General features: G+C 38.1%; 1 protein-coding gene across 14 annotated transcripts in view; it reads left to right on the top strand.

Annotated features, from left to right (window-relative positions):
* USP54 (ubiquitin specific peptidase 54) overlaps positions 1 to 13,827 on the top strand; it is a 131,328-nt gene that overhangs the window by 71,304 nt on the left and 46,197 nt on the right. For 13 of the 14 annotated variants that reach the window (XM_061405309.1, XM_061405301.1, XM_061405308.1 and 10 more), the window contains one exon: positions 608 to 700. In XM_061405309.1, coding sequence (XP_061261293.1) covers positions 608 to 700 — 93 coding nt within the window. Of the gene's footprint in view, positions 1 to 607; positions 701 to 11,680; positions 11,990 to 13,827 lie in introns of those variants that run through there. The other variant, XM_061405315.1, reaches the window with a different exon arrangement.

Here is a 13,827-nt window from a genome sequence, read left to right as displayed (position 1 = left end):
GATGTCCCATTATTGGAATTTGATGTGATTCTCATGATTAAACTGGGGTTATGGGTTTTTGAGAGAAATACCATAAAAGTAAAGTGCTATTCTCATCACTTTCTGTCAAAGTTACATTCTATGAACAGATTTATCACTGTTGATTTTACCGTTATTTTTTAAATTCTGTTGACTTAAGGAGGTCACACCTCTCTCAGAAAGGTCCAAAATGGAGAAATCTAACAAAGACAAAATTCCACACTACAATTCAAGCTTCTAAATAAGTTTTTAAATATTTTTGCTTTTCTTGTGTGGGCCATTAAAATAAATCCTTATTCTGCAGTTTTTAACCCATAAAATACCTCTTTAGGATCGCATTTGATGTATGTCATACCACATTTTCTCTGTGTGATCTACTTTATGTTTGAATTAGTGTTTTTTCTATAATATGGTCATCTGTGCCTCTGATTGGATACTTCACTTTATTTGGGCTTTTTTTGATAGATTAGAATGAACTTTTCTCTTGAGAGTAATGATGTCTTCTGTGATCGTTACCTATATTTGCTTGACTTCTTGATTTAAATGGGGAATTTTTGTAGTGTAATGAAGTATCCTCCCTTTTCCTCAGGTTTTATGGCACTTGGACATCTTCCGACGTAGCTTTAGGCAGCTTACAACTCACAAATGCATGGGAGATTCCTGCATCTTTTGTGCTCTCAAGGTAAATACTTCAAACTTGTTTCTTCTCACTGTCATTAGGTTGCCAAATGATCGATATTGAGGTGGTTTGATTGTTCAGATTAATGCTAAAGAATTTGTTGCTACATTATCTGCCTCTGGTTTAGTGCAAAGGATAAGTATGATTAATTTTGCTTGCTTCAAAGAAATACTACTTGGTATTCTGTTTCTCTGAACCTTTTGCCCATACAACTCTATTTAATGTGATAGGGTACTATTTACATGTGCTCAGACTTTGAGTATTTATCTGAAAAACTAATACTAAATTTTCATTTTGAAAAAACAAACAACCAGCTGTTTTTCATGGAATTAACTATTGTCTATAAAAGCTAAATTTAGCAACAAACTGTTTCTATGAAGAAAAACCAGTACTAAAATTTTCCCATTTTCCCGTTCCCTAATATTTCCCATTATCACATGTAATAGATTCTTTATATTGGTTCTGTTTTAGTCTGACTCCAATTTTTTCATTTCTGAATAAAGTGAAACTGAGGATTCATTTAGAGACAAATAAAATGGTGTAATGTGAGAGAGTTTTGACTCAGAGATTTTAGGTAAGTTGCTAAAGAGAAAGAACTAGGATGTATAAAAGGCCCATTCTCCATCAGTTTTCCAGCATGTATGCTCTCTGTTTTCTTGGTCCAGATATACAATGCATTATTTGTGGTTGGATGATGAAGCTTCTAGGGTCATTTTTCAGTCTCATGAAGTCTGAATCCTTGGTTTGTCACAAGGATGCTTGGTTGTGATCATTATTAACTTAGTTGTTTTTATATCTGAGAACAGGAATTATAACCAAAAAACTCCAGGGTTATTTCCTAGTTAAATTTGCAACAGCTGAGTCAAAACAATTTTTTGGCCAACATCAGTTTGAAGTTTTAGTCCACGGTAGGCTGATATCTCTGAAAAGAGATAACTGAGACTTCTGAACTTTTTGCCACTAGCGTCACAAATATCTTTTTTTTCTCTTTGTTTGCAACCATTATAGCTTAGCAAAATATAGAATATAAATTATTGAGGACTTCCTTGGCAGTCTAGTGGTTAAGATTACATGCTTCCACCACAGGGGACATGGGTTTGATCCCTGGTTGGGCAACTAAGATCCTCTGTGCCTCTTAGTGCAGCAAAAAAACAAAAAAATAAATTAGGAAAATAAATTATTGGTTAATTGAGTTTAAATATGAAATTTTAATGAAACCAGATTTTTTACAAGTTGTAACATTTCTGACTATATCCATTCAGACAGAAGTCCATTCAAAAAAGTATTTGGCTTGATTTTCTGAAAGGTACATTGACATTAAGTATCTTATTTTAGATAGACAAGAAACATAGTGGTCCTTTGGCTATCAAGTCCAAGGGAAGTCTGGTTCATGACATTAAAACCAAAAAAAACAGGGCAAGTTACTTGCTAGGGGTATCTGAATCCTGGGGAATACCTGGTAGGAGAATCTCCTACAGATAGAATTTCTACTGATAGATTTCTACAGATAGAAAACTCATATCTATACCAGGAAGAGATGATGGCACTTACATGACCCTCTGACATGCCTTTGATTAGTTAGGACTGTGCCCTATTCTTCACTGAACCAGACTGGACTCTGGAGAATTGGTTGTCACGGTCTTGTTATGTTTCATTTTCCAGAGGGACAAATTGTTACTTTAATATAAATCAATACAATTATATAAGTCAGATAAAGAAAACCAACCACCAGACCTTATGGGACACCTGAGACATCTGGTTTTTCAAGCTAGAGGGCCAGGGGTGTATCTTGGGAGTTTTTCAGAGAAGCAGTTGCTTATGATAGGTAAGTAAATGGGCTTAGTGAATCAAAGATTATGATTTAGGACTTTCTAGCTCTGAGGATGTGTTGGAATTCTGGTGCTTTCCTCATCAATCACATCATTGCCTGGTCTATCCATTAGATTTCTTTTCCTTCACTGATGCTTTTGCTATGTAAAGTGAAAGTTGCTCAGTTGTGTCTGGCTCTTTGTGACCCCATGGACTATATTGCTAAGTCACTTCAGTCGTGTCCGACTCTGTGCGACCCCATAGACGGCAGCCCACCAGGCTCCCCCGTCCCTGGGATTCTCCAGGCAAGAACACTGGAGTGGGTTGCCATTTCCTTCTCCAATGCATGAAAGTTAAAAGTGAAAGTGAAGTTGCTCAGTCGTGTCTGACTCTTAGCGACCCCATGAACTGCAGCCTACCAGGCTCCTTCGTCCATGGGATTTTCCAGGCAAGAGTACTGGAGTGGGGTGCCGTTACCTTCTCCATGGACTATATAGTCTATGGAATTCTCCAGGCCAGAATACTGGAGTGGGTAGCCTATCCCTTCTCCAGGGGATCTTCCCAACCCAGGAATCGAACTGGGGTCTCCTGCATTGAAGGCAGATTCTTTACCAACTGAGCTATCAAATTTGCTATATCGGAAGATTAAAAACTTGATTTTTTTTTTCGTAAAATGCTTTTCAATCCCTCAGTGCTAAATAAATGTTACATAATTAAGCTCTAGTTTGCACATACTTTGTTTTAGATGGCATTATTTGCATTCATTTAATTATTGTGCACTTAATTTGAAAATTAGAGTCTTAGATTTTCCAATAAATGTGCTTAGATAGTTGGTTATTTGTATAAACAAAAAGGAAATTAGATCCCTACTTCATATTATACCAAAAGTAAGAATTTCAGATGAATTAAGGACTAAAATGTGAGAAACGAAATTTTGTAAGTTTTAGAAGAAACTATAAGGGAGTATCAAGGCCTAAGTGATAGAGAGGATTTAATAAGTAAGTCATGAAAAATACAAAGCTAAAAAGTTTGACATATTTTACTATAGAAAATTCAAGAACTTCTGTTCATCAGAGGATTCCATAAAGACAGTAAATATACAGGGCTACAAATTGTGAGAAAATGTTTGCATTATATATAATCAACAAGGATTGGTATCTAGCATAGCACTTAGAGAACTCCCATGAAGAGTAAGTAAAAAATAAAATGAGTCAACAGAAAAACTAACAAAAGACATAAATAGGGACTTCCCTGGTAGTCCAGCGTTTAAGACTCTGTGCCTGTGCTCCTAATGCAGGGGTAACAAGTTCAGTTCCTGGTTGGGAAGCTAAGATCCCACATGCCCAAACATGGCCCCCCCAAAAAAATTTTTTTTTAAAAAAGACATAAATAGACATTTCTCAGAATGGGAAAGCCAATTAACTTTAAAGGATATGAAAAAGGCTTACCCTCTTTAGTAATCTCAAGCAGTTCAGTTCAGTCACTTAGTCGTGTCCAACTCTTTGTGACCCCATGAATCGTAGCACGTCAGGCCTCCCTGTCCATTACCGACTCCTGGAGTCCACCCAAACCCATGTCCATAGAGTCGATGATGCCATGCAACTATCTCATCCTCTGTCATCCCCTTCTCTTCTTGCCCTCAATCTTTCCCAGCATCAGGGTCTTTTCCAGTGAGTCAGCTCTTCACATCAGGTGGCCAAAGTATTGGAGTTTCAGCCTCAACATCCATTTAGTAATCTAAGAAATGTTAATTAAACCATACCCTTCAGATTAGTAGAAATTTAAAAGTTGGATAAAATTGTTACCTAAAAGGTAGAATAATGAGAATTTATGTACATTATTGATTGGAATATAAATTGATACCACTGTTTAGGAAACCAAGTTGTCATTGCATTTGTCAAACAAAATTGAAGTAACAGGTATCCTGCTACTCAGTAACTCTACTTCTAGATATTCCCTGTAGAAAACTTCCTGTACATACACACCAGAAGATATATTAGAGGATATTTAAGGTAGTATTTTCCTATGATGACAGAAAAATGGAAGCAACCCATTCCAACTATAGTGTAATGAATTAAAAATTATGGTTTATTCCCAGAGTAAAATACTATATAGTAGTGATAATGAATAGTTGGCAGCTACGTATATCAACTTAAGTTAATCACAGAAACATTACAGACAGTCCTCGACTTATGATGGTTTGACTTATGATTGTTTTGACTTTATGATGATACGAAAGCGATATGCATTCAGTAGAAACCTTATTTTGCATTTTGATTTTTTTCTTGGGCTAGTGATGTGATATGATACTTTCTTGTGTTGCTGGGCAGCTATAATGAGCTGTCAGTCAACCACAGTCAGTCATTCCCTGTCAGCCACACAATCATAAGGTTAAACCAACCAATACAGTTATAACCATTCTGTACCCATACAACCATTCTATTTTTCACTTTCAGTATTCAGTAAATTAGATCAGATAGTCACTTTACAACAAAGTAGGCTTTATATTAGATTGTTTTGCCCAACTGTAGGCTAATGTAAATGTTCTGAGCATGTTGAAGGTAGGCTATGCAACCCACTCCAGTATTCTTGCCTGGAAAATCCCATGGACAGAGGAGCCTGGTGGGCTACTGTCCATGGGGTCACGAAGAGTTGGACACAACTGAGCGACTTCAGTTTCGCTTTTCACTTTCATGCATTGGAGAAGGAAATGGCAACCCACTCCAGTGTTCTTGCCTGGAGAATCCCAGGGACGGCGGAGCCTGGTGGGCTGCCGTCTGTGGGGTTGCACAGAGTCGGACACGGCTGAAGCGACTTAGCAGCAGCAGCAGCAAGCTATGATATTTGGTAGATAAGTTACATGTATTTTCAGTAGGTTTATTGGGATGTAATCCCATTGGTTTCCTAAGATGATTGGTTTCCTATCATCTCTAAGAGCAGTAGAGATGAAATCCCATTGAATGAAAAAAGCAAGTCACTGAAGACTGCTAAACTATGATTCCATTTATATACAAAGCAAAAACAGGCAGAACTAAATAACATATTGTTCAGGGATACATACATATGATAAAACTGCAGAGAAAAAAGGAATGATTTTCACACAATTTGGGATAATGGTTACCTCTGGAACATGGAATGGCGAGGATATAATCAATTAGGGAGTCTCAAACTCAATTTTTCCATTTTTTTAAGTTGTGTGGTAAGCACATGGGGATTTATTATTCTTTGGTTGTATATACCCATCATGTTTGTTCTTTATTTGAATGATGATTTTTATTATAGAAAAATACAGCAATCTGGAAAGCCTAAAGTGTAGAGAGGGAAACAAAATAGTCTGTATTCCCTCACAGGTGTCTTTATTTCACTTTATGCCTCCTTTCTGGTCTGTGATATTTCTAGTAATAAGTCTTTTTGCCCACCATTTTAGTAAAAAGAATACTCCCCCCGCCCCATCTCTAATATTTTCCTATTTGTTTGAACCTTAGACTGCCCTGGAGTGATATTTTGAAGTTACTCCCTTATAACCCTGGAGCAGCTTCCAATTGTCTGTTAAATCACTTTAAAAAGCAAGATTATAGACATGTAAAAAACTAATTTCGCACTTCCTTTCGCCTTCCTCTCCTTGCCAAGACTGTTTCAGCTACGACAGTAGACAGTGGCACGTAGTGTGCCTGCTTCTTAGGTACGCGTTGCAGACGCCATTCACTCTGCTGCACCCCTTGTCACCCCAAACAATAGCATAATGATAAATAAAACAGTAACACATCCCTTTTGAATCAAACCACATCTACCTGTCAGGACTCTTTAAAGAATTTATCTTCTTTATGAAGTTTTAAAAATACTCTCTCTATGTAGCTCTGTGATTGACTTAAACAATGTTTGGCATGGCTGAGTGGGTTTTGGGGAAGGTGGCCCAGCTTTTCTTCTCTCTTGGTGCTATGCTCAGTGCCTGGACCTTAATATAAACACAGCTTTTCTGGGTTCATGTAGTCTTTTAGTTGCCCTGCCTTCCTCCAGGTGATCTTCCCAACCTGGGGATCAAACTCAGGTCTCCCGCATTGTGGGCAGATGCTTTACTATCTGAGCCACTAGGGAAGCCCGAGTCTTGTAGTAGTTCTTGGTGTTTTTGTTACAGAGTTTGGGTATTGCCTTTTTCTTTCTCTCTTATATGCTCTCTCACTTTGTCCTGTTCATAGATTTTCATATTGTGACATTTAGCCTCATACTTTTTTTAGTAGGTCCACTAATCTAAGCCTTCCTGCCTCATTTAATAAGGGAAGAGTGAGATATGCAGGGGTGGGGGTGGGGACAGGGAGGGGAGTCCATGATGGTAAAGGTCAGCTGTTGAAAGAGTGAAAGGCTAGGGTTCTGTCAGCATAGCAGTTTTACCGTATCCTGTGGTTAGGTTACATGTTAACTTTGTGGTAACCAGCGTGGGCATAATTCTATATTTTTTTCTCTGTGAGTATAATTGTAAATATTTTTCTATTTAAAAATTAAGGGAATATTTGATGAGGCCAGTAAGAATTCCTTTTTGCTGATACTTCATGACCTGTTTGCATTCTTTAGTGCTAAGTTTTATACATAAAATTCTTATTTCTTAGATTTTTTTTTTAAAACAAGAGACTCCAGAATCCCTGAATTTGAAATTGTCTGCAAAACTTTCCAATTCTATAAAGTCAGAATTCTTTATGTTAGAGCATAATTGCTTATCTCTAGAACCTACTATTAAGGACAAAAAGAAACACAAACATGTTCCTCGATGAGTCAGAAGTTAGCCAACTTTCTCTTAATCTGATGTTTGGATGAAGGATTTGCCCTTCCAAGTCTGGCTGAAAGATATGTATCCCTGCTTTTTCTCCAGTTGTTTACTTTACCTAGCACCTTAAATATACATTTACTATTGGCCTTATGTGGATACATTTGGATCATGTCTTTATTTTGTTTTTTCTTTTGGTCTGTGAATGTCTGTCAGTAATCCTGTGTCTTATAACCTTCCCTGGTACACTAGAATATGTTGTGTCCAGTACTTTTTGGTGGTTTGTACACAAAACCACAGAAATGGACTAGTTTTGATAGTCTATTTCTTTTGGTCCTGTAGAATATACTGTTGGCTTTTTTTTTGGTGTTACTTGACATTAAGTCCCTAAAGTAATTGCAGCCTCGAAATCTTGCATGCAAATTATTAATGAAGAATTTGTTAGTCTTTCTGCTTACTTTGAACCACGATGTCTTTCAACTCTGATTTAGCAAATAGAAGGGACTTGTGTGCTAATTACCCTGTCCCTTCTAAAACACCAAATTTATTCTCATCTAGTATTACTGACCTAAACCCTTGTCACGCCTATAGCCCAGAGCTCTTACTCATATCGAATCTGCTCGTACACCCTGGCCCCCAGGGTATGATTTTACTTTGGTGTTGGTTTATTTATTTATCTCTATCCAGAGGAGGAAATCCGTCCTCTGTACTTAGTATGCCACAAAGATTTTGTTCTCCTTCCAGGGATTGTACTAGAGGCTTTGCAGTGCCAGGATGTAGGACAGAGTGTTTTTTGTTATAGGCAAAGAAGAATGCTGCATTGATTGATTAAATCCAATAAATCTTCTCAATTAGTGAATTTTTTTTTTTAAGACTTAGTATAAGGCCTAAAAGCCTCAGAGTGGTGGTGATGATGGAGGTAGGGATGGAAGAAATAGGTTTTTGTATATTAAGGTGTCCTGGAATGTATGTCTGTATCTGTAGAGCAGTAAGACTATTGTGAAGGAGCAGTAAAGTCTATGCTCTGCTGATTGCTCACTTGTTAACTGGGAGGAAATTTGAGGGTTAAGGGAACAAATCTCAATATTTTTTTATTTTGTACCATGTAGCTGTTACTATGCAGGGGACTGAAACATACACATACGGAGTAAAGTGGTATAAGGAATTACAGTCTGGTCATTTTTGTTTGTTTGTTTTTTCTGTAGATTTTAGGAAGGTCTTCATTGTCTTGTAGTCATTGCCACTATCAGAAAACAATAAACCCATTATCCTGGACTGACTGTGTAAACCAGGAAATTAGATTTCTGGTATGTTACCCAGAAATTTTAGCTCATAACAAACAGCCCTCACATAAGGAAGGTCCTTATGTCTAAGGCACGTGTCTAAGTTGAACTTCATTGTTTTGCCTATTTGTGGAATATGACTGTATTTTTGTGATCTTTCTGTTAACCTTTCTTAGTCTTTTTTTTTTTTTTTTTAACTTTTTGGCCACACTGCACACATGGCATGCTAGATCCCTGACCAGGGGTGGAACCTGTGCCCCCTACAGTGGATGCACAGATTCTTAACCGCTCGACCATTGGGGAAGTCCCTAACTTTTCTTAAAGTTGTATTAGTCTGTCCCTAAGTTTTCTGAGTTAATTTAACAATTGACATAACTTGGATAGTATAAAACTTAAGCTCTTATCCTTTGAAAAATTATATATGTGCGGCTGAGTCTCATTGCTATCCACCTGAAACTATCACGGCCTTGTTAATTGGCTGTGCTGCTACTCCTAAGTCACTTTAGTCGTATCCAACTCTTTGCGATCCTATGGACCGGAGCCCATGAGGCTCCTCTGTCCATGGGATTCTTCAGGCAAGAATACTGGAGTGGATTGCATGCCCTCCTCTAGGGCATTCCTGACCCAGGAGTCGAACCTGCATCTCTTATGTCTCCTGCATTGGCAGGCAGGTTTTACCACTAGCATCACCTGTTAATTGGCTATACTCCAATATAAAGTTAAAAAAAAAGCAAAAATGAAATTCTAGAGTTCAGAATTTTACATGATATTTCAAATAGAGAATATGACTACAGGGAAAAATATAGTAGATCACCATGATTCTTTCCTTTCCAGAGTTTATGGCAGAACCTGAAACTTATACAATCTCACAATCCTTGTGCTTGTCCAGAAGGGTTCCATTTTTTATTTCCCCATGGAGTAAATGGTTAGGATATTGATTCTCAAAATTTGATTTGAATTCTGTTGGTAATCTATATGGTCCTACATTTTTGATCTTGGCAAAAACTAGCAGATTGACTTATATTTTAGTTTAGTTTAGCTCAGTATTAGTTTATGGTTTCCCACTGAAAGCAGTACTATTCCCTGATGAATCTGGCCTATTTATGCCTCTGTGTCTACCTGTCCAGTGTCTTGAAGTCTTGGTATTTCTGTGTCTCTACCTTTGTGTGTATGTGGGTGTCTTTTTTGTATGAGTGGGAGGAATGAGGGTGAAAGGTAGTTTATGATGGTCTTTTACTTCACCACTGCAAGTCCAAGGTTTTAGATTATGAACTGAGTGCAAATAAAGCCCTAAACTCATGGGGAGAAAATGGTATTGATAACTGAATTTAATTTAAAGGAACTGAAATAGGATATGTGGTTAATTTTCTAATTAGGAAGTCCAGAGGCTATTTTAAGACATAAAGTTAAAGAATCCCAGGAGAGAAACTGGCCAGCTGTTCTCTGCCTCCCCCAAAGTTGGAGCAAGCGTTTCTGTTGAACTGACTGAATACCTTTTTCTAAGAGTGTGGTAGTAGTATTATGGTTATGTTTTAAACTAGAAGTGTTCTTACTTTTTTAGAGGCATCTCCTGAATATTTACAGATGGATAATGTCTGGTATTTGTTTCAAAATGATCTGGGAAAGGGGTGAGTGGGTGGGTGATATATATAGAATAAGCTTGGCCACAGGCCAATAGTTGTTGAGAATGGATAATGGGTACAAGGAAATTTATTGTGCCGTTTTGTCTAACCTGGTATGTTTGAACTTCTTTGCAATAAATGTTAAAAATCCAGTGTTACTGTTTTGGGTGCCAGAATGGTAAACATTTAAATATTCTTTCTCCTCTTGAAAGAAAACGTTCAACTTTCTTTTGAACACACAAAACTAGGATGAAATTTCTCTCTTTCAGCAGTCAGTGACCCACTAGGAGTAGCTCCTTTATCTTCCTTTCAAAGGTTTGTGTTTACAAACATGCTCAATTGGCCATATCTAGGTTTATGATTTATTTAGGTGTATGATTTCCAGGAGGTGTGGGGGAAAAAAAGATAGTTACAAGAGCCAAAATTATAGATTTGGGAAGCTCAAAGCAAGAAGAGAAATCCTGAGAATTGAGTTAGCAGCAGTGTGTAACATGCGTCATGCCTTTGTAGAAAATATTGCTGGACACCTCTCAGAGGTGAGTTGGACTGCCAACTAGGGCACTTTCCAAAAACCTTGGGTCCATAAAGCATCAAATTTAGTGACAGCCCTTTTCTTTGACCTGTATCTTCCCTACTCATGACTTCTTTCTGATACAGAGCTAGGAAGTTCTGAGAGAGAAATAATCAGCTATTCCTTGCTTAAAGACAAAGTCTGTGTTTTAAGGGAAAGAAAAAAAATCTCAAGCAACAGCTGCATTTGTACATGCCAAAGTACAAAGACTTTCTGTCTTTATGGTGCTTTTATCTTATTTACATGGTTTTTACTAATCCAAATAATTATATGCTCATGTGGGTAGAATTGTTTTGCTCCTTGATCCAAGAGAGATGGGTGGGGAAGCACCTGCTTTTAGTCATTAAAGTCTTGTTGCTTTTGCACCGCATCCAGGAAAATAGTTAATAAACAAAAAGTAATTTGCCTTTTCCTGAGAATGAAAAGGAACACCTCTTTGGTTTCACTCTGTGAAGAAGAGCAGAGAGAAACCTCCAAGTTGGGTTTTCTATTTATTGAAATGAAACTGACAGGGACCCCACAGAGGAAAATGATTCCTGGGTTTTGGTTCTTCCTGCCCTCTCTCCCTCTCTGCCATAGAACTCAGCAACTGGAAGAATACCAGTTTTTGTTCCTTATTGGTGCTACCACCTGTTCTTATTGCTGAACTAAATGTTCTTGGCTTTCTTTGGTGTGAATAGGATCTCCCTCTGGGAAAGGTGGGAGGAGGGCGAAAAAGGGAACAGGAGAAGGCTCGTTCCAGCCTTGTGCTCCTGTGAGAGGGACACACAGGGGTTAGTGTGCTGCCCTAACAGAGGGGCTTTGTGCTCTAGCTTCTTCCAGAGCTGTGGCTCCACAGATGCACGCTGGGCAGGCTGAGGCTGCCTCATCCCTTATGCACATGCTTTTCCTAACAAGACCGATAATAGTTAAAATAAGAAAAGAAAGAATATGCAAGCAGAGGCTATTCTGAAAAGATATTCAGTGTGTATGGAGAAAGCTGTCTGTAACTAAGAGGTTAAAAAAGAGTAGCATGGAGATGATGCCACTGAGCGCAAGAGCCAGATCTGTTGTTGCATATGCACCGTGTATGCAGGCAGAGCTCTGACTTTAAGTCTTTCTTTCCCTTGTTATCTAGGTCATGGGAAATCAGCCTCTTAAATACAAGCGGCAGAATAGAGAAGAGTTTCAACCTTCGTACCCAGATCTCAGAGACTGAGGAGGTAGCTCAAGGCAGAAGTGTATCTGACTCAAGGCCTTTCTTCATAGGTCAGTGCAGGCAGTAACCTAAAATAACTCCCAAATAGAATGGTGATGATAATAACAGCAGTAAGATAGCACTTTCATACTGTCAGACTAAGATATAAGTATCTGTCTAAGATATAAGTATAAAGATAGATAATTTAGGTAATCCTTAAATAATCCTAGGAGGTAAATACTATTATTAATTCTCTTTTAGAAGAGAAAACTAAAGCCTAGAGGAGTTAAGTAACTTGTTCAAGGTCATATAGATGATAAATAATAGGGCTGGGATTTTGAACACAAATAGTATGGTTCCACAGTCCATACTATTATGCTATTATGCTATGCCATCTCTCCATGGAGCTCTGTCCTTTCTCAAATAGGGTCATCGGAGCCATAAAGTATTTTGAGTGGCCATTTTCTTAATTCTCTCTAGGATGGTAACATAACTAGTACTGTGTGTAGGAGAGAAGTTAATTCATTAGGAGCTGTTGATGCCTTCGAGTATTAAGACTTAATTCTTGAGGAAACCCAGTTGAGAAACACTAAAGGGGCTGTAGTTTGCATTCGTTGTGTTTGTACAGAACTGTCCTGAAACTAATTTTGTATTGGTTTGTTTTGGAACTGATTGTGGGCTCTGAACAAAGGACCAAACCTTATCCATCCCTTGCCCAAGAGCATTGATGCCTTACCATTAATGATTGAGAAGAATGACAGGTGGGAATATGATCGCGGTTACCAAGTTTGGCCACGCTAAAGTGACTCTCTTTCATTATATCATCAAGTGTTCAGATCACCATATGTAGAAGCAGTCACTACTTCTTTTCTTACTTTCCTTTTCCTTTTTTCTTCACATTTTCCCAAGTTTCAAAATACCATTGGTCACTTGGTCGGTCTCCAGTTGCCCTCTGGGAGTGTTTAAATGTGTTGGCCGGTATCCACTTGCCGCTGGGAGTGTTAACTGTGGACCTAGACCTTTCCTTTTGGTCTAGTTTAAGGGGTCACGGATAGATGTTCTTTCACTTCCAGCAACAAATTATGGAAGATCTTTCTCTGCCTTTACCTGATCTTATAATAGACTTTTTAAAACTTTCTAGGTCAGTCCAAAATAACTTAAAAGTAATTATAAGAGACCTCTGCCCCCAACTCCATGCTTGTTAAATAATACTAAATATAGTTTGTTGGTACTGCCTCCTTCATATCATAGACTTGTTTATAGGCAAATAATAGCCAGGTACAAGGTAAATTGTTCCCAAGTTATTATAGGGATAGATGTTCAATGTGTATGAGGTGGAATGATGATATTAAGAAAATAGTGTGAAGAAAACAGTTCCTACTTGAAATTAGAAGAATGAGGTTTAGTCCCATTTTGCTTGAACTGGTTATATTGCTTTAAAAATTTTCACTCAGAAAGTTGATTCTTCATCTGCTTAAAAAGAGTAGGGACTTAATATTTTCCCTTAATAAGATCTACTCATATAAAATCATTCATTCATTTAAAACTAGATTTTTAAAAATTAAAAAAAAAACGTTTAAAATTTATTTATATACTGTCTTAGCCGCACTGGGTCCTCATTGTTGTGTGGTTCTCTGTCCCGTGACAGCGAGAGGGGTTGCTCTCCAGTTGCAGTGTGAGGGCTTCTCAGCACGGTGGCCTCTCTTGTTGTGGAGCGCAGGCTCTGGGGAGTGTGGGCTTCAGTAGTTGTGGCGCTCAGGCTCGGCAGTTGTGGTTTCCTGGCTAGAGAGCCAGCCTCAGTAGCTGTGGTGCACAAGTTTAGTTTCTATGCAACATGTGGGACCTTCCCAGGTCAGGGATCAAACCTTTGTCTCCTGTATTGGCAGGTGGATTCTTTACCACTGAGCCA

The sequence above is a fragment of the Bos javanicus genome, chromosome 28 (assembly GCF_032452875.1).
Source record: "Bos javanicus breed banteng chromosome 28, ARS-OSU_banteng_1.0, whole genome shotgun sequence".
NCBI classification, from domain to species: domain Eukaryota; kingdom Metazoa; phylum Chordata; class Mammalia; order Artiodactyla; family Bovidae; genus Bos; species Bos javanicus.
Note: the sequence above shows the minus strand (reverse complement) of the source record. Positions and strands in the feature narration are given on the sequence as shown.